The sequence below is a fragment of the Ylistrum balloti genome, unplaced genomic scaffold (genome assembly GCF_031769215.1).
Source record: "Ylistrum balloti isolate Yb309-2 unplaced genomic scaffold, AGI_CSIRO_Ybal_v1 Utg370882, whole genome shotgun sequence".
Lineage (NCBI taxonomy): Eukaryota > Metazoa > Mollusca > Bivalvia > Pectinida > Pectinidae > Ylistrum > Ylistrum balloti.
The window spans coordinates 737,528-759,970 of record NW_026782502.1 but is presented as its reverse complement, the minus strand read 5'-3'; the positions used below and the strand labels follow the sequence as shown (position 1 = coordinate 759,970).

Below are 22,443 nucleotides of genomic sequence, written 5' to 3'. Positions count from 1 at the left end.
TGTATTCTGTGGTTAAATGACAGAAAGTATGTAGTGTTTGGTACATTGTACATATGCTAGTTGTATTGTGGGTATGTTAGGAGAAAGTAACTGTTATAGAGCAGGATGTCATGTCTGGAATTATCTTATTGATCACATCATATTTACTGATATATTATCCTCTTAATGTGTCATGGGAAAGTAACTAAATGATGCATGGTGCGATTAAACAAAGAAATTTACAAAAATTATATCTTCCCCAGAAAAAGGACTTCTAAGGTACACTGCTGTTGTCTGATAAATCAAATCCTTTTAAATTCTATATTTCCATTAGATTGCTGAAATGTTTTTGACTTCATTTATTACATAAATCAATGGAATTTTTTATATCTCATTGTTAACAATTCTTGAACTACATGTATGTACATTTCAATAGTATTTTTAGATGTCAATTTTTCTCCCATAATTTTTGGGGGGAGTGCTGATTTGCCACCCTCTTACTTGTACAGTGTTGTTCCATACATCTCTTGTGATCACTGTAGTGCTGTTCCATACATCTCTTGTGATCACTGTAGTGCTGTTCCATACATCTCTTGTGGTCACTGTAGTGCTGTTCCATACATCTCTTGTGATCACTGTAGTGCTGTTCCATACATCTCTTGTGGTCACTGTAGTGCTGTTCCATACATCTCTTGTGGTCACTGTAGTGCTGTTCCATACATCTCTTGTGATCACTGTAGTGATGTTCCATACATCTCTTGTGGTCACTGTAGTGATGTTCCATACATCTCTTGTGATCACTGTAGTGATGTTCCATACATCTCTTGTGATCACTGTAGTGCTGTTCCATACATCTCTTGTGATCACTGTAGTGATGTTCCATACATCTCTTGTGATCACTGTAGTGCTGTTCCATACATCTCTTGTGATCACTGTAGTGCTGTTCCATACATCTCTTGTGGTCACTGTAGTGATGTTCCATACATCTCTTGTGATCACTGTAGTGCTGTTCCATACATCTCTTGTGATCACTGTAGTGATGTTCCATACATCTCTTGTGATCACTGTAGTGATGTTCCATACATCTCTTGTGGTCACTGTAGTGATGTTCCATACATCTCTTGTGATCACTGTAGTGATGTTCCATACATCTCTTGTGATCACTGTGATGAACTAATGCAGATCACATTTTAATATATTACAGTTTGTCCAGTAGTTGTGTGGAGTATGAGAAATGTAACATATTTCAATTTTGTTATGAAAATTCCCAGGTCGTTTTAACTCTTTGAAATTTAATTAAAAAATAAGGTTTCCATTTTTTACGCAATTTTATTAAGATAGCAGATGATTAATAATTGTTTGTGTGTACACAATGATCAAGATGTCCCCAATAATTGGTATCAATTACCTCGGAGATATTTTTATGTAAAGTTTCATTTTTGTCACACATGCCTAATTTGATATATTTTTTACCTGGTAATGGACATTGTGATATTTTAAATATTAATTTCTTGTGTCTCTGTCTTGTTTACATTTGGTTTTAAGATCATCATAAGTCCTCATATTTGAAGTTTTGTATAGTGATTTTTACGTTTTATCTCTCCTTTATACGTTTATTCAAGAAAGTCTCCCAATTTTACATACTGATTCGGCAAGTCATGAAATTGCTGTTGCATGCTGTTTTATCTCAAAAAATGTTACGAAATTCGTTGATAATTGAACAAAATCATTTACAATATAGATTAAATTTTTATTAAGCGTACATCTTAAATCCGGCGTGAAATTACAATTGTGACAACTTATTACTTTTTAAGTAAAGAAAATGAATTTGATGTTAATTACATTTGCAATCATGTATTGGTAAAGTGTTTGGATGAAATCTGAATCATGTTAATATACAACTGCTGACCGAGAACGAACTTGTAAAATAAGGTTTATACTTTCGAAGTACGACGTTCACATTAAACATTATATCATGAATATCGAGGGCTCCAACTAACCTTTTTGCTTGGTTGTACGTAAGGATTAAAGATCAACTAAAACATTAATATCTAGAAGAAGAGTGCCACTGTCATAAAAGGCGTCTAGTTTTATTGATATGCTTCTACAATTTTTTCCCGTCTTGTTTGAGAAGGATAATTAACGTGTAGTTATTATAAAACGTTTAGTTTAAATATATTTAATTGTGTAAAACTTTTACAACTTCCAACAACATTATTGTCAGTGCATCACCTTCGATTTTATCATGGTACATTCTAAGAATCCTAATTTAGTGTTTTGGGATTGTTACTTTGGGATTTGAAAAACATGCAATTCCATAAAACTAGAGCAAAACATAAACAAAAGAAAGATTTATAGGAGACTACTGAAAAAGTTAAAGGATGATACAAATAGATGTTCCGGAAGAATAAGCGTATTCTGCTTCGTCGATGATAACGACAAGCTGAGTCAGAGTTTTTTTTTATATATTATTTGCCGTTTCTTCGTGATCCTGTCATTACTTATCAGAATCGACCAAGACCTACATGTCCTATGTCGTCGATGTAGCAGAATACGCTTACCTTTCCGGAACACCTGCGCATATTCCTGTTAAACATTGTAAGTGATCTGCGTGTAAATCTTTTCCTGTTTGTTTCCTTGAGTTTGAATTAAGATATTGTAAATATGTAGACCCCCCCCCGCATTGTTGCCTTAGATGGTGGCAAACTATTTGGATAAGACAAATTATGATTGTGCAATAAATGTTAATTGAACGTTGTACGCTGATCATGTAGTCGGTTCGTTGGTAGATTTAAGACCATTCTTGTCACTTCGTGGTAGCATGCGATTCAGAGATACTGATTATCAATACAAAAAAAATGTTTTTATGTATGTTTTTTTATGATTTTATGTACGATTAATTAATTTGTACAAATGTAATGGACAATAATTACATAGAAAAGAAAAATACTTGTAGATGAGGCAAATGGATTGTGTATGAAACATACACGTGGAGTGGAAATAATATCTCCAAATTTCAAGATTGTTTCATAATTATTGCTGAATTACAAAGATAAACTTATTTTACAATAGCCATACAAAGTCGTTACCATGGATTGAAGCGTGCAAGGGGTCTTACTATGTGAGTATCCAGAGTACCCAGAGGAAATCCGCATAGTTATATGGGTGACCCCCATACATTTTTATATGCGTTCTGAATCGAACCTCGATCATGTAGATGAAAGGTGGGTGTGTTACCACTGTGCCACCTGATCACCTGTTTAATCGTAGCACTATCCATGCATGTTTAAATTTTGATATTTCTTTCACTTATCTGGTTTGTTTTGATCATTTCTTGGTGCACGGAAATCTTGGACCACTGTAACACTTTCCTGTGTAATAACAGCCTTTGATTGTTGATATTGTTAAATACTTGCCTCTTTAAACCAAGCAGTCCACAATTATTAGGATATTACGTGTATTTGTTGAGTTGAAGTTAACATGTTTAATGCTTTATCTTGTTTAAGTTTTACTAAATATAATATCTGTTAATTTCTTTACATCACCAAGATATTTATGTATAATAAAAGGAAATATTAAAGAAACGATTTTGTTTTACTTAATTCTGTAACCATGACTGCTAGTCTTAGGAGGACAGATATAGTTTGTAATTTTATCGCCAGCATGATAAAAAATTCGATAGGTTTTATGTACATTTCAGATGTGAAAAACACGTTTTAATACAACTTAAAAGATCGATACAGTAGAACCAGACAGTTGATTAAAATACATAATACACACACTGCTGTTTTGTCCTTAGAGCTGGAGACGTGGGGTCCAATAGGGGATATATAGAAATGTCTTTAAAATACTTATTCTGCTGAAGGAAAACCAGGATTCAGTAATTTGGTCTGAATAACCATTTGATGAAGGGGGTTTAAGGGGCGGCGCCTAATATGGGTAAAAGAGCAAATTCTTGGAAGTCTCTCTCCTTTTGAAGGAATGCCAGTATTCCGTCTATGTTTGGTTGGTAGTGTCATTAAACATAAGGGACCTCCGTTAAAACAGTCGGACTAACTCACTTAAGAAGAGAGACAATGAGAAAATGGATAGTAATAAAACCGGGTGATACAAGCCTTATGGGCCTCTTGAGATTGTATAACGAACACGGGAATTATATGTTTTAATTTGTTTAAATGTCTTGATAATATGATGTTTCCATGCTGTTCTTAATATACAGACGTTAAGAAACAGAAACTTACCGCGAAAACAAACTTTTTTTAAAATGATATATTTTGTTTGAAGTTAATATATACAATATAGGTATTGGAATTTCCATACACTAAAGAAGGTTTATCATTTCAATGACTTCTGCTATTTTAGAAGAATGGCTTATATACTTCCGGTTCCTGTTTTTAAAACGACGTCAGCCGATCTTCCCTACATATAACTCCACAAAATCTATAATAAGCAATCTTGAGATATTAATAGATAGGTTTTTCCACGCCCTATATTGTCGTTATAAATAGGTTCCTCGTCATTTCCGCGTCACCTATATCAATAGAAAAATGGAGAACTGCCGTATATGTTTAATGGTAAGTATCACGGATTGTGTCCCATTACACAACTTGTGAAACAATATACAGTATATCTATATATAATTCTTGTAATGTGATTACTTCTGTACTCAGCCTTGTTGTAATATTTACAATGACGATATATCTTTTGTTTTGAGTGGTTCCGAACATGTCAGAAAATCAGTTGGCTATACAGAATGACTTCCGGCGTTCTGACGCCACAGCTTGGACGACCAGACAAGTTGTCTTTTATTTAGTAAGCAACTTTGATACAGTACTTGGCAAATTAATCATCTTGTTCATTAATTAAGACATTTTCTTTGTTTATCAATCATCTTATTTACTTACAAGATACATTGTTTAAAGTTAAAGAGATATTAAAACTTAAATAGACATCTTTAAATATTCATATTATATTAGTTGCAATATATATCGCTGGCATAGAGAGATCTCATCACCTCCATCAGTTGAGAGTAAGGCTAGTAAACCAGAGGTTTTGGGTTCGAATACTAGCGAAGTCATTGTAATAGATAATGATTATTTCTTTCATAAGCACTCATTTTAGAACTCGGAAATAACAATACACTCACTAGCATCGATAGAAACACGAGGACGAGAAAACTTCCATGAGGTAGAATAAAGGAAAATGGTACAAGGAACCTGGTAAATGCTAGCCGCAATATCCCGCTCAGTTAGACAGATCTTCTCTTTAGCTCCATCAGCAGTAAGCCAGACTGTCGAGTTAAAATCAGAGGAGGCATTGAATGTGATAATCACCTCTGATTCTTATACTAGTCCGTACTACAATACGATGAAAGGCCTGTGTAAGAGATACAATACGTGTCGCTATGGTTTCAGCATCAGAAGATACTGTAAGCTGAACGATGAATAAAAATACACCATAGACTTTAAGTATAGACCATTTCAATTCCTAAATCAGCATGTTATTGCACGGGTTCCATTATATTATAAAGTAATTAAATAAAAATAATTTCCATATTTCTGCTGTTTTGGGAGTGTGGGTAAGTCAAGGGTAAGTGTATCAACACATAAATACAACACAAACGTACAGTAAACAAACAGGGAAATATTCATATCATACATACTGCATGCCACGAACACACCTCACGAGAAGACATTTCGCAACAACAATAAATAGTCGACAACAGGAAGACTGGGTATTGCTATAAAACAGAATGCAGTCAAGTGTAAAGGATGGTATCAAATATCCTTTAGCCGACATTGGAAAAACGTAACAAGTTAAAAAGCAATCTGCCATTAAAGGTCTTGAATATCCAAACACACTCTTCAAACTGTATCAAAACACGTCTGGATTTTTTCTGGGTTTTGACACCGGAAACTGCAATTGACAATTTTCTTACTTTTCCTTAAACAATTTATTCCATAATCTTCAATATAAATACATATTATATATGAGATGGGAATACAAGTTTTAAGCCTATTTCAATCCCTTTCCTTAAACATTTATACAGGACAGGGCCATTGTCGTATACTGTCGTATTTTCGCGGTAATCGCATTTCAGAGCTTTTCGCAATGACGTATAATACAAAATTATGGTTACTAGGTGCAATTTCCCTAGGTTGTTTATAAAAAAGATTTTATAGGTCCCTAAAATTAATCTTTGCGATAATTTGCCAAGCATGATAAAGAGTTAAAACTAAGTGCGTTCACAGTAAATATTCTAGAGTTTTGTATTCACATGGCATTTGTATTTTTTTCAGAGTTCAAAATCAACGGACCTTCAATTATTGATTGCAATTTCCAAGTCCTGTCATACGGTGATTGTGAACATTTTATGGTGATGGTGTTGACATAACCTTATTTTAGACCATGTACAACAACTCTGAACGGTCGAAAAAGTGGCGAAACAAACGAAAAACAGACCCATCATATCGTGAAAATGAACGAAAACGTAAACAGGAATCGAGGAAACGTAGAAATGAGGATCAGAGAAAAAGGGATAGAGAACAATGTAGGGCTAGACAAAAGAAATACAGGGAACGGAAGCGGAAGTTGTCCGTGATTAGTAGTGATGATAGTCTTGAAGACCCTGGATTTGTATGTGGGTCGATAGTAAACGGCGATTCCATGGACACGGGTTCAGCTAGCTCCATTCCTCGATCCAATAAATTAGTTGCTTCAGTTTCAAAATCCGATGGAATCGGATTACATGTTGATAGTCAGTCATCCGGAAAAAACGAATATCGGTCATTTGAAGACAGTGTCTTCGCAATGAAAGTGTCGGAACCTGTTAAACAGGATGTGGAAACAAATAGATCTGAACCAATGGGCAATGTGAACATAGAGACCGGAGATTGGATAAACCATCTGCACCACTCAGTGGCCTCCGTTCAAATGCAAGATTCGTGTGATGATAAACAAACGACCAGTGACCTGCCGTTTGCTACTTTTTTAAATAACACTTCAAATAATGTTTTACAAGACGTAACAGAGAACGTCCTGTCCGTTAAGGAAACGGAAGGTATCGGAAACTTTCACCACCTAGCAGACCAATCACACGAGTCGACATCTGAAACGGATTTTGGCATATTTACATGAACAAGAACGTGAGCCTGAGCCACAGTTTGATAATGGTGTCAGTTTGACTGCAAAAGGTTCAGAATCGACAGAAGAATTTGGCATTGGAAGTCGCTGTTACCAATCGACTTCATTAAAAAACTCTTGTACCAACAGGTGAGTAACTTCATTCTTATTCCATATGCCATCAGTTCATAATAATGAAAAAATTGGACTCGGATTTAGATTTGGACTTAAATTCAATAAGATATTTTGATATTTTTAATTTCGCCAAAACACTCTTATAATTCGAGAAAGCAGGCACAGGGATTAAAATCTAGAATATCATCTCAGATTTCTATTCATCTGCAGTTCATTGATTGGAAAGAAAACTTCAAAGTGGATCCAGCAATACGCTGAAGGGGAGAACCACGAGGTCATGAGTTTTCTTACTAATGACGTCATTCATACAGTGGCTTCTCAAAGAAAAGAGTTCTTCGTGAGAATGCAGCAGGAATTTTTGCAGATTGAAGATTTCGAAGTACTCAAGTCAAGGTGCGTAGACGTATTCCGTGAGATAGAGGAAAGATATCAGATGTCAACTATACCAATCTTAGGTAGATCAGGACATCAACGTGATGACAAAGCCTTCAATCTATATCCGACTGACGCTCCACCAGATCATGTTCCAGTCAAGATAGTCGAAGACGGTAACTGTCTCCCACGTGTTGGGAGTCTGTTTGCTTTCGGTAATGAACAAAGACATCCCGAAATGCGTGTTCGAATTTTCATAGAGCTCTGCATATTTGAGGATACGTATTTAAATGATTCCTATTTAAACCGCGGTTTGAACAATTCAACAAAGCGAACCGCTGGACTTATAGCACAGTACGCTGAAGTGTTCCCAAGAGATGTACCTGGCCCTGATTGGTACAAATACATTTACAGAATCAACACAAAGCACGTCCTGAAACCTGGATCATATAATGGAATGTGGAGTGTATTTGCATTAGCTAGTGTGTTAGGAGTCAGATTACAATCAATATATCCCGATTATGGCGGTAGAAATGTCCGTGACGATCACAACCGTTTGATCATGCCCAGGGTTTCTCGGAATAATCACACAGTTATACACATAATGTGGACAAATACACGAGGAAAACAGCCCCTGGCGAGTGTATGGGTGCCAAACCACTTTGTTGCAGTTCTTCACAAAAGCACAATTGATGATAAACCCATCGCCGCTGTTGGTTCCCCAGAGGTTACCGCCACAGAAAAACTGACGGATATCACAAGCAATAATGCTAGCGACAAAGAACGGTATTTTTTTCGTTTTTATAGCAGTAACACAGTAAACTATAACGGTTGTACCTTTGTGATGATTGTGTTTAGTTATTCATCATAAAAATAAGATACCAGATGACAAATAATGGTCCCTTTACTTGTTGACGAGATAGAAATAATCTGTTTGCTTCAAACTCTTTGCTCACTCACGTTTTATTTTAAATCGTACAAATGTTGATATTGAAAAATATTTACATCAATAATACGGCTTGAACGAAAACAATCTCAAATATGTTTTCTGTTCTTTATTGGTAGTGACGTCAAATAATGACACACCTTTAACAGTATGTCTGTTACCTGTTTCATTTTCAGGCTAAGAGCCATCCTCGATACTCCAGGTGTTACGATCACCTTCGTTCTCCCCTGGAACATGTCATGGCAAAATTGAAGACACAAGCAAAGTAATTGGATTGATTCCAGGATAAAACAACTGACCAATCATTGGCTAATACGTTCATTTTGAAGATTACAAAGGAGCGACACCCCACTTCAAAGCTATTAAAATGTACCGCTATGCGACCCCAACATTCGTTTGATGTAAATGAACGGATCAAACTAGTCTTTTCGTCTTGACTAAATGGTGTTGCAAACGGAATCTTCAATTTTGCCACGACATGTGCCAAAGAGTATCGAGGATGCCTTAGAGCGTGACAGTTGATAACGTGAATGTTATATTTGCTAACTTAATCCAAAGTTAATGACAAACTTTGATTACAAATCCATGTAGTTCAGTATTTTTTGTCTTTTTTTTTGAAAATTCAGGCTTCAGTTATCAGATGATAGTGGACCGTCGCAGATGGTTCCCAGTTACAATATCCTGAATACAGCTGACAGTAGTGAAACTGCTACACCTAAAGCCAACATCACCTGTACATCACACCAGGACTGTCCGGTTCCAGCTGCCGTAGGTCCTGTTGAAAGGTATTTCATTACACTGTTTAACATGCGCAGCCAGATCAATGTTCTGTTAGGAATGCATTATTTGATAGTCACAATTTACATATATCCTCGATGAAGCAGACTTTTCCTATTCCCAAACACCTTTTTCAGGAATTTCCGTCAATTGTCAATGTCCTGTTCTCTCTTCTTTTAATTTGAATTTGAAATATGACTATGTTCTTATTTTTGTCGTTGTCTTTGCATTCTGCGCATATGATTGAAATGATTATAGTCATTCGATAGTAACTGATAGTTCGTAACGATTGCTAGTAGACTTTTACGCGATGTTGAATTTTTCTTACCGGCCTTTAGCATGCATTCTGAAAATATGTTGTAGATATCCTCTATTCAAAACGATTTGTGTACTTTTTTATCACCAATACGTCACAGAGTCGAAATTTCTTACCTTTTTTTCAGAAACGAAGACACTTGCTTCTACCATGTCAATGAGAAGCCAGTGTATTTGTGTAATACGTGTAAAGGGCGACCTATATGCTACAAATGTCCGCTTGAAGGACATAAATATCATGACTACGAAGATCTGAATTCACATCTTGAAAGCAAGGAGAGAATATATCTTCAAATGGCGTTACGAAAAAACGCAATGGTGCTGAAAAAAGAGATGGAAAAAGGAAAAATAGAAAACGAAGAAAACATACGTAAAATAGCAGCAGAGCTTGATTCACGTGTTGAAGATATTACAGAACTGTTGCAGAAATGGAGAGAAGAATGCCTTAAGAAGCTTCAAACGGATGGTCAAGCAATCTACAACAACATCACTTTATCGGGAGCTCGAACGTTATTAAATTATGACAGAAATCTGAAACAAGAATTAAGACGCTTGAACACGACCAAGCGACTTGCAAAAATGTCTGAACAACCACCAGTTGACATAGAGGTGAATACAGGACCACTCACGTATGTTCAGTTTACTCCAGGAGCCACCGAGCACTTGATACAAGAGTTTGGACGCCTTTCCTATATCCTTTCAGACACTGAAGGCAGTAAAACGGGAAACACAGCAACCAGCAGCGCTATTTGTGACTCACTTGAAATCACTACATTTCTTCAGTCACATGCCCTATTAACTTCTTCTAGTCAGATGGCACAGACTGCGGAAAGTGAAGATTTGGAGGACGCGGTAGCTACCTTGCATAGTACCAAGTCAATTGTAGCTATCAATTCTGACGACAAGAAGCAGACAATGGTCGCAAAAGAAGAAAATGCCGAATGAACCGATCCCGAGCGAAAGCCAACGAACAATACCTATAGTAGGTAATAATACAGACCTGATTTAGAAACTGCACTGACAACAGCACACACCACCTGTTCCGTGGAGTAGAAATGCACGCGATGTACTTCTATAGCATCAAGTACTACTAGAACAACGAAATAAGTAAAGTATGGAAGAATTGACAACCTCGGATCGAAGTGATGCTGATGTAAGATCACAGAATCCAATCTGCATACAAACATAAGGGAAGGGTACACCATTCCTGCCCTCGACAATTCTAGTGACTTCATGCAGCATGCTGCAAGCTTTAAGTGTCCAACCTCTATACAGATTTCAAACAGGATCGATTCAATTCAACGAAATCGAAGAACCAAAGCAAATTAAAATCAGATATGTAGTGAGGTGGAAACCCAAAGTGACTGAAAGTGAATAGATATGTAACGTTTATAGCTGTGCATCCTCGACAATCCGCAGGTCACGACCACATTTCACTTTCTGCGCCCTTGGAACATTCATTGCAAAAATGAAGGCACCAGCGAAGTAATTTGATTGGTCTTGAGTGGATTTCATATGAAAAAACAACTGACCAATGACAGACTGATACACTCACTTTGAAGATAACAAATGAGATTCACCCAACCTCTAATCTAGTACAACATAAACCATTAAGCGATCTCGAGATTCATTCGACGTACATAAGAGAATAAACTAGCCTTCTCGTCTTATCCACCAGATGTCTCTCATGGAACTTTCAGTTTTGGCATGAAATATTCAAAGAGAAAAATAAACAGCAAGCGTAGTCCATAGAGTATCGAGGATGACAGTTGTGATAATATTTAAGTTGTTTTAAAGATAGCTAATTTGTCAGATTGACCAATATCCGGGAAGTAAGATGCATTTATTGTCCAAGTCTTGTGACGAACTAAATACTATGAATATCTTTTATATTGCATTCTCATTTTTTTTCGGATTGTTTTCAATCCTCGAAAATAATATCATTTATTCATATTACTGTAAATTTTACTAGTGAAATTCTAATTTTAAAAAAGACAATTCTCATTCAGTAATGTGAAAACATAAACTATCATACAATCAGCTCAGATTTGTCTTATTTTCCTCATTCATGTCCCTCATTATGTTATCCATTTTTAGTTTTAATCAAGATTCTGTTGACGCGTCTGTATTTTCTTTGATACACGTAACCGATACGATAGCCTATATTTCACGCGATGTGGGAGCGGCACGGTAGACCAATACTTGTATTTGTTGACGATCTCTCAAATATTTCAAATAAATGCTTAACCTTAAGTTAATATAACTTCTAAATGCTAAAAATATCATCGCCACTGTACTAGATGGGTGCTTGCTGTTCATTCAAAACCAGTCGTCGTCATGACAACACCATGGAACTGTGTAATTATACAGACATACCACTAAGACAAAGTACGACCAGGGGATACCAAATACTGTTTATGTAATGTTCAAATTTCAACCACTATTTTAATTATCGAGTGCCTTGTAAAATCTTTTTCAAGAACAAGGGGGGAAACTCTGTCGTCTTTCTAGCAATGTCGAATATTGTTATATGTTTTTAGATCGTGCTAGAAGTTGTTATTCCACACTGCACACAACAAAAACGTAAAAAGCACAACTAAAACAAAGTACAAATTGTAATGGGTAAATGATCGCAATAATCAGACCTGCAGTTATGCCAAACATGGACTACGCCATTTTGCTCCTATAGTGCGACCTAATACATATATATCAATTTTCACAAAAATTATCAGCAGTAAATGATCGCAATAATCAGACCTGCAGTTATGCCATACATGGACTACGCCATTTTGCTCCTATAGTGCGACCTAATACATATATACCAATTTTCAAGAAAATCAGACAATATCTAAAATTTGGCCAAATTTTGACCACAGCTGACTGCTCAGATGACCGATTGGGAAAAATTTAAGTGGGCTGCACTCCGCCTCGCATGTATGAATATGTGTGTAAAGTTTTGTTAAATTCCATATAATCCAATCAAATCACAAGTGTAGTCCAAACAAGATAATAAAATGCAATTAAAATTACAATCATCAAAACCGCGCAGAACAAAATAACAAATGTAGTCCTAACAGGTGAAGAACGTGAAAACCAAAGCTGTAACAGGTAAAAGATTGTGTAAACAGAATCAAACAAGAGATCCGAGAGGATTCTTAGAGGTCACCATTGTTTGATCTTTATTTGTTCTTTGAATGTGGGATCTTTTCTCTTCTTTTCTCTGCCTTTGCTCTTAATGATAATAAATTTGAACATTAATCCTTTGCAGAAATAAAGATAATATTATAAAGATAATACAACTACCATATCTAAGATTTTGCTTTTTCTGATCAGTCACAAAATTTAATGGGCAACAATGGGGAACCTAGATAAGAAATTTGAGAGAGATCCCTTCAGCACTTCTGCAGAAATATTGATAACAAACTTCACTCTGTGAAATCCAAGATGGTCATCTGTCCGCCATTTTGTTTTTCTGATCACTTCAAAAATCAAATGGGTACAACAAAAAATGTGTATGGATGGACGGACAACAGATGTAAGACAATTTGAATACCCCCACCAGCTGATGATGGTGGGAGAAAAAGACATTGGAAACAATACAACAGCAGACCCAACAAGTATGTTCCTACATGTTACAAAATCATCATTCAATCTCAATAAAGATGAAACAATGGCAAAATAACGACTTTCAAAAATTTTTTGACCTAAAACCTTTTACGTTACTTGCCTAAAAAAAAACAGAAATCACAAAGTTTTATTATTCATGTTTTATTCCATTATTTAAAAGAAGTAGATTCCAACTACCATTTTACATGGATCTGTATTCAGCCCCTACTTCCTTTGCAAATGGTCAATCAACAAGCAAAAAGGGAAAATATATCAAATATAATGTTACTATCACTAATAATCAGCTTGTAGCACGTCTCGACATTCTGATTAATAATCACAGGTCACAGAAATAATGCAATATTGACCAGTGCATAGTGGTGCCACATTATTACTTTGAATCGTTTATTAAATCAACAATTCCCTCAAACTATCAAAATCAATGTCTATTATCACATTTCTCACATAAAAAATACTTTTTTTTATCAAAAAATGCCAAAAAAGAATCAGATGTGAAAATAATTGATCACGAATTAGCTACTTTCCAAACAGGCAAAATTCCAACAATTTGGATTCTCATAAGAAATATGTTGATTTATGGAGCTCTATGATAGCAAAATCCTGGTATTTTCTTCCATCTTTATCAGCATAAAAGTAAGTGAAGAGCTTTCAAGACCCTGGAATTTTCCTTTAACATAGTCTGTAAGATCTTTCTGTATCTTCTTAATTTCTTCATTTTTGAAAATGTCTGTGAAGATTCTAAACTGTAATGTTCTCTTCTATTTTTATATGTGAAAATGTCAGATAAGATGAACCAGAGCAGCTGTAATTAAGAAGGAGAGAGTGACCACCAGGTATCCACTGTTGTAGGTCTCTTTTAAGCTGAAGCCTTTAGCCCAATCCCACGCCTGGAACAACACAAGACATTAAAGACACAAAACAGCAAACAGGAGATCACATACAAATGTATCAGAATGTACATAAAACTTTAGGATATTCTTTCCATCTTCGCAATAACTATATCAACATAATGATTAAACTTTCTAGTGATTCTTGAGCATATCATTCATGTTAAAATATTTCAGTATTAGTACTTGAATGTTGTGTTTCAGAACTTAAACCACAGAAATTGCTATAATAAATCTGATGATAAAAGAAGATATATTCAGCTGTTTCTGTTTTCTTTCTCTCAAGCCAATTAGATATTCTCAATTAAAAACAGATCATAAGATTAACCGATATGTCTAGATTTGTAAAATAGTTGCCATTTTGATACTTACCAGATGCCGTATACCATTGACATAGTGATAGGTGAAGGGAAAAGCTACTATATATTTACAGGCAATCACACTCCCTGCACTTAGATGTACAGAGTGAAGATAGGTGGTGAAATCTCCAGGGGCAAACATCAAACCTGTAGCCACAACTGGGATAGCTGTCAGAAACAAACAAGAGTAAAACATCAGGCCATAGGATCAATACATACATATCAAGCTATCATGCTATAGTTCAATCTCTAATGAAGTTAAAACAATTTCAAATTGAAGATAAAAATATTGGGTTTCAAAAATGTAATTTCCTGAAGAAAAAAAATAAGGAAATTTGACCCTCACCATGGTGGGAAATGTGAGACCCTATGCTCATGAAATTTACAATTTTGGTTTAACACTTTAAGACATTTTCATCCACACAGAATATTGGCTCTACTTTATCTAGGAATTGAGAAGAAATTTTTTTAAATTTCAGTCAATTTCGCCAATTTTGGGTCAGCCAGGAACAACACATACATATTCTCAAACTGTTATCCTAAAATGGCCATTCTAACCAAGCTTAAATTCTTTCCAAAAGAAAGTAAACAAATCATGCTCCAAGATCTTATTTTCCAATATAAACTTTTGTGAATTAGATAGCAAATGAGGAAAACTGATTGTCTGTATCACAACAAATTTCAAAATCATAAATGAAATAAAAAATTATATTAATTGATAATAACTCTAACCAAGTTTGAATCCACTCAAAAATTAAATAAGTTATTCTCAAAAATGTTCTTTTTTCCCTATAAACTACAGAAAACTCAATTTTCAGTCTAGTTTGGCCACTTTTGGACCTGCCCCTCAGGTTGTTAGGATGGGGACTATATGATTTACAATACTGATTTGTCTGTGGCCCTTGAAGGTTTCAGTAAAATTTCATTGTAACTTGTTCATGGGTTTTTGGAAAGATGCTTATAATGTTTAAGGACACTCGTCAGATTACACACGATGTCAGAAACAAGAAAAAAGAGGATTGCAATAGGTCACCATGAGATTTAGGTGACCTAGAATGTGTTCTATACAGGGTGTTCCCCTCTGTCTCATCTCTCCACAAAAACAAAGTACATGCCTGTTTATACTACTGTACTGTACTTACCAACTGACATTGCTATACCAGTGGCTCTGTGAGTCAGCGACAACATTGAGGTAAGCTGTGGTCTATAATACAAATTTTATAATTAGAAAATGCAGGAAACTTGTATGTTAGCTACTAGTTATCAGAATTATGTTTATTTACTCCGTCAATAATGTACCTACTAAGTCATGTTACATCTATCATGAATATTCAACAGAAACATACATGCTACCTCTTATCAGTTGATGAAAAAGATTCTACAAATGACACACAAGTGAATATCATCTCTTATACAAATTAAGGAAAGATAAAATAGAGACAAACAATGAATTAAACAGCATCATACAGCTGTTTCCGCCTTCTGTGACTCATCAGTGATACGAAGAGCCTAATTCTAAACTAATGAGATGAGTGAGAAGAATCCAAAGTTATCAAAAGAAATGTCAAAATTTAGTTTGCACTAGCCCCATAATTCAGTAGATTTTAGAAGAACATCAAGTACATGACTGTATGAATAAAAACCTGGCATAAAGGTTACAGCAAACCTTGTGTATCCAGTTACACCAGGGTTGTTCAGTGTGATCTTTACAACATACAAGTGACTGAGTAGGTCTAAAAAATGAAGAACTTACATGGTTCTAACAAATATTGTTAATTTGGTATTTTACACATTTAAAGAGGTTAAAGATTGAGTCCAGAGCTAATAACGCTATCACTGAAACATGTTTATAGTGTGATCACACTGAAATATCACAACCTAGAAATTTATAAACTGTAGTCTTAGCCATAGATTGACAAATGTATATCAGGTAGGTTTTTTTTTTAGATCAACACGTGTATATTAAGTTGCCTTACCTGTAGATTGACAGATGAGGAGACAGTGGTCTGTTAAGTTTTTTGTTTTTTTGCCAGAAATCCTTCATTTCATCGTAAGCTTGTGATGATGATGGCTGTATACTATTAAATGAAAAACAAATGATATTTATCATGTACATAATACAGTGTTCTCACAAAAAGGAAACAGATGTTTGGTTTAAGAAAGCAGTTTTCTATATATCTCCTAAAAACATAACCAGTTAACTGTTTATAAATAACAGGCTAATCTGTGAACCAAATCGTTTTTAACTGGACCAACGTTGTCTATCAAGATCTGATCTTCGGAAAAATTAAAGAATTTAATCTTTTTATGCAGTAACAAATAGAAATTCTAGGTAAGTTTCTTTGTTAAACAATTTGACATAGCAAGCAATCAAAATAATATAGATGTATGAAGACTTTGAACATCAAAAGAGTTTAAAGTGTTTTTAATGACTTCTGTCTATTGAATCATTGCGACAGTTCATTGCATGGTATACAGCGGTCAAGATTTTATTCTGATGAGTCCAGAACATCATTTCCTAAATAATGACTGACATTCACAAACAAAAAATACATTCAACAACAAGCCAGGAAGGAGGGACTCAATAATTTCATTACAATAGAAAATAGACATCCTCATCAAAAACATTGATTACGATCAGTTTTTTAAGAACAGTTATTAACAGTAAAATTAAACCTTGATACATATTGGTAGGCATTGGATTATTAAGCGTCTTGTAGGATTTAGTGTGAAATGTTATGTGATTATGTATAATCAAATGAAAGAAAATTTTAAAAAATACCAGATAATCCATAATACTGCATCAGTGAAACTCAAATATTTGAGTCCTGGACTTGTGCTTTTCCTGTGGTACTTTTTGGGAACCTATTCCATCCCATTTTAGCTAAATTTATAAAACTTTTTGAAATGCTTAAATAATTTTATCAACCATGGTAATCACTGATGCATGTGTCATACCATTTTGTAATCACCAATTTGTTGTGTCCAAGTAGTCCTTTTCTGCCAAGATTTCTGAAAGAAAGATAAGATTTAGGTCAGGTATTTATAATGTTTAGTAATTAAAAGAAACAAATCTTGTGCTTGTCAAAATAAACAGAAGGACCTTGTACGTGAACCTGTTAGTCTTCGGAAACTGGAGAATACTTTAGAAGAGTTTCAGCACATTGATATCCGCAACTATGAAATAAGATCAACATCATTTACATATGTATATTTCTTATCACAAAAACACTATCAGAATATGAGTACCCTGAACTTTATGAAACTTGAAAAGAATTTTTTTCTAGGTTTTTAACAAATTTTTATAGTATTCCATCCCAGACCTTCTGACCAAACATTACTATCCAACTGCTTATGCTTTTGGACGGAATGTTGCTCAAAGAAAAATTAGGCATGCATAGAGACAGATGGACATATGTACTTTTATCCTGCAACTAGCACTGCCATTGTCAAAATACACTTGCCACATATATTTTTGCTATATTCGGCAGTGAAAGAAAACATCTGTATTTTGGCATGAACAGTAATTCAACAGAATTACTTCCTGACTTTAAATTACGTCTAACAACACAATAATTTTTCAAACAGGCAATTTTTTATGTTATACTGAACAAGTTTATTCACAAAAGTCATAAAATCACTGTCATATTCATTGAAGTTTGGAACAATTTTTCTGTGCAGAGAAATTATTATGGCAATATGCCATCAGGCAAAATCCAACGTAACATCATCATTAGGTAAACTGCTGAAGTTTTGATTGCCTGATTTTCAATCAGTGTTGCATGATTAACTCGCCACTTTTATTTTTCTTCACCCTCGCCAAAACACGGCTTATATTTTATTACACAGACCATGTATTCTCTATACATGCAACAATAATAGGGAGGTCAGCTCAAAAAATGAACCACCTAGAAAACATTTTAAAACATGTTTTTTGGACAAAACTCAAAGAAAGAGGAATTTTGGTGCAAAAATTTTGGAAATCGGTTGAGCGGTTCAAAAGTTACATCAATTTTTGTACCTCGAAAAGCGACCCTTTTTCTGTTTTTAGCAAATAGTCCCTAAAAGAGGCATGTTTGAGGCCTTATATCTGAAAATGTGGTTATGATATGTATTGTCTGATTGTTGTAGGGTGCCAAGTTCCCCTTAAGCTTCAAAAAGAAACATTTACTTAGTTTAGGTGGGGACAGATAAAAAAAAAATTGGCAGCTGAACATGAGGAATTATTCGTTTGGACTTAGTTTTTTTGAGAAATGTGTCGGCACCCCTCTTTGCTAGACTACAACTTTTGAAGAACTTTATCTTAAAAAGTAATCACCCAATTTATCCAAATCTCCTTATTTTTACAGATCACAATGCATTTTCTTGAAAAAAAATTCCAGTTAGGGTTTAAGATCATTATTTTTTTTAATATTTTGATATCAAATACCCTGCGCAGCCCCTTTTTGAGACGAAATCGAAAATTTCAGAAAAAATGACTTTTTTGATGCAGAAAGCTCAAAAAAAATCTGGAATTTTTTTTATATGGTGTTTCTTGTTGATCTTTGTATGTTTTATCAGAAAATATGTAATATTTCCCCTAAATTTTTTTTTTGAAAGCAACAGCTCCAAAATATAGCTGCCAAAGAGGTATATTTTTAGCCCCGAAAAGACGAAAAATAACATTTTTTCAGGACAAAAAGATCTTCAACTACTCCCAGGTGGTAATAAAATGACAATTTATATAAGAATGCTTATTTCTACATACAAATGATCCAGTTTTAACTCAAAACAACAATTTTTTGCAACATTTAAGGTTGTTTTTCTACGTTTTGAAAATTTTGGATAAAACCTGAAATTTGTGTTTAATCATGAAATGCGAGAAGAATATAAACTATTGTATGGTGTATAAGGTATCATTTTAAAGATAGAAATATGTAGAATGCAACTAGCACATATTTGTACCTCTATCTATTAACAGCACCAAGTATTTCTATAAAAACCTAGCCCTACCCCAAAATCAAACATTCTCAGAAGGTGAAACCCCCCCCCCAATTTTTTTTTACTCCTACAAACAATATCATTTGAGAAAAAACGTTCCTGTTGATATTAGTTCACCTTTTATAAGCCTTAAGAGTTGAAACACGGTTATTCTTGTCTTTATAAGTTTATCCTTAAGATTAAGATAAAAGCACAAAAAATAGGTAAATCTGTCATTATCTAGCATAAGTTATTTTTAACATCAATGTTAAAATTTAACGGTCATAAAAATTGTTATCTAATTAATTCATTGATAGTATTGAAAAAAAAAGTAAAAACAATCATCACATACTTATCAAACTGCAAATAAAAAAGTGTATTGGATTGTAAATAAAACTTATCACACTTACCAAAAATAAAATGAAAATCAGTATATCAGAGCGTGTAAACAAACTAAAAAGAAAATAAATCAAAATAATTTTTTTTTTTTTTAGAAAAAGATTTATTTAGATTAAAAATTAAATAAAATAAATCACAATTATTATTCTTCCTCTGAAAAATTTGACAACTTAAAAAGAAACCAAAATAAGGTAAAATAAAACTTAAAGAAATAAAAGAGATTTTAAAAAGTGTCATAAATTAGCAAAACAATTAAAAATATAAAGAATTTCAACAAAATAAATAAAACAACTTTCTTTCACTTCAACAATACCCCCTTGCATTGATAAAGAAGGGCAGTTCTTACATTCAGAAGGAATTTAACAACCAAGATATAGACCAAAATCAACTTTCTGAGTTAAGAAGAATGGGCTAGTTGAGAGGGAGTATAATCATGATATTTTACAGAGAAAATTGTTTTCTCATCAAATGTTCATCCATTTATTTCATGGAAAATAATTTGTATTTGTGTCTTAAAAGATTAAGAAAATAAAGTATGGTTCTGTGTTCAGAAAATGTTTTTTTTATACCCCCAAACATATTTTTCTTAACCACAGCAACTATTCCCCCCCACCCCCCACCCCCCCCCCCCCCCCCCCCCCCCCCCCCCCCCGTTTTTCTTTTGTTCTAAAACTTTTATATAAATCCTAAAGAAAATCGAATGTTTCCTTTGATATTTAACATAAAAATCCCAAAATGTTCCGAATGGACATACTGATGTCCCATTGGTCAATTTTGTTTACCGGGTCGGGAGGATTTGCACCCGGCCTGCAGCAGCAGCAAAGTTCGATAACTCATACGAACAAAACATTGTGGCAAAAGTCATTCAAATATCCAATGATTTCCGCTGGCTGCTCTTGTTATTTTGTTGAAACCTTGGTTACCAATCGCTAGATGAAGGTCCAGGCTACCAAAATCCGAGTGATCCCTGTTCGCGGCGAAGTGATATCACGGTAAAAAAACACTGTTTTGCAAATTTATATTTTTTACAGTGTGATCCTTATACTTTTTCAAAAGAGATCACTCAGTTTCAAAAACTAGACTATATTTCCTAAATTTTAAGCCATTAATGGTAAAAATTGGTCCAGTAATAGCCAGCGGATTTAATTCTGAACTTGGCACACTTGTTGACACATAAATCAACATGGCGGCCGAATTTTTGGAAACGACTTCACTTCGAACTCCATGCAATGGTAGGAATTTATATCTTATTACAAAATAATTACCAAAATAAGAAAATATAAGTCTTGAACTTTATTTTGATATATTTCTATCCCCCAACTACGCTTATTTGATATTTTAATTTTAGTGTGAAAAACCCGAAAAAATGGGGTTTTTTGCTCCAACAGAACGTAATAAGCCTGTAAATGACCGTCGCCGACCTCCCTAACAATAAGCCTACACTATATTTGCCATTAGTCCGAAGGGTTTTGACTATCTATCTGCAACTTTTTTTCTTTGTTTCGGCTGTGACCAAGACAAAAAAAATCGCAGAAAGATAGTCAGAGCCTTCAGACTAATTTGCCTTTTGATTTAAAAACCCATGTACAATTACTCCCTGCTCCATATATTTCCCAATCATGAATCACTAAAATCAAAATTAGTGCAGAGCGTGATTACTAATTATCAGCAGTAATATTTACTTACTAATGTGTACATTGTATTCTTTGCTAAGAGAACTACGTGTAGTAAGACAACTTTTTGATATCCTACATTGCATGTGTTTATCAAACAAAACCCTTCAGTTAACCAACATTACGTAAACTCATTAGCGATGTATCATCATAAATTTGCTGTATATCAATACTGACAGAAATCGTGCGCTTATGATTTATATCAATTGAAAACTATCACTGTCACAAATTTTTTTTGTTTCGGCTGTGACCAAGACAAAAAAAATCGCAGAAAGATGTATTCCTTTTGATTTAAAAACCCATGTACAATTACTCCCTGCTCCATATATTTCCCAATCATGAATCACTAAAATCAAAATTAGCTTCAAAATTTAGAAAATAACTGTTACTTTGAGATCGTTACGCGACATGCATGGCAAAACTAGAAACTTGGGCCAAGGGCAAACACGAACAAACCTAAACTCTTGCATTTTTATGGAATTCATGAACTTAAAGTTGTACGATAACAAACGTGTATGGTATACAATAACGCATTGCTCTTGTGTTGCAATATATCAGATTCGAGCAATCTGTAAAATTGACAAAAACATATTATCAAATCCCAATATTTTTTTTCACCTCAATAGAAGCGCCATCTTGAATGTCTATTTGGAACTCCTCTAGACTTAACATATTATAATAAACTAAATGTCAGAAATGTGTCGATCGAATCCAACTCTCGAAAAATCTCGCTTGCATATTCGAGATTTATGAACCGGAGGCGCCAGAATCAAAACAACACCAGACAACAATATTTTGGTAGGGAAATAGGTTTGTTGAATTCTAGCTATGACCCAATGTTAGGTTTATTGATAATTTACTCAGCGCTCAATACCACTTTATCATACATTGTA

At 34.3% G+C, this 22,443-nt stretch overlaps 2 protein-coding genes across 2 annotated transcripts; both read right to left on the bottom strand.

Annotated features, from left to right (window-relative positions):
• Positions 1-427: 427 nt before the first annotated feature.
• Positions 428-1,093, bottom strand: LOC132559275 (histidine-rich glycoprotein-like). Its single transcript, XM_060223889.1, has one exon. It carries the CDS (start codon positions 1,091-1,093, stop codon positions 428-430), a length of 666 nt encoding a protein of 221 aa, XP_060079872.1.
• A 12,305-nt stretch (positions 1,094-13,398) lies between these two features.
• LOC132559238 (succinate dehydrogenase cytochrome b560 subunit, mitochondrial-like) lies at positions 13,399-22,204 on the bottom strand. The gene is made up of 6 exons (XM_060223855.1): positions 22,169-22,204; positions 17,478-17,531; positions 16,496-16,597; positions 15,662-15,723; positions 14,533-14,687; positions 13,399-14,160 (listed from the first exon to the last, which is right to left on the bottom strand). Exons 1-6 carry the CDS (start codon positions 22,183-22,185, stop codon positions 14,053-14,055), a joined length of 498 nt encoding a protein of 165 aa, XP_060079838.1. The 5' UTR covers positions 22,186-22,204; the 3' UTR covers positions 13,399-14,052.
• Positions 22,205-22,443: the final 239 nt, after the last annotated feature.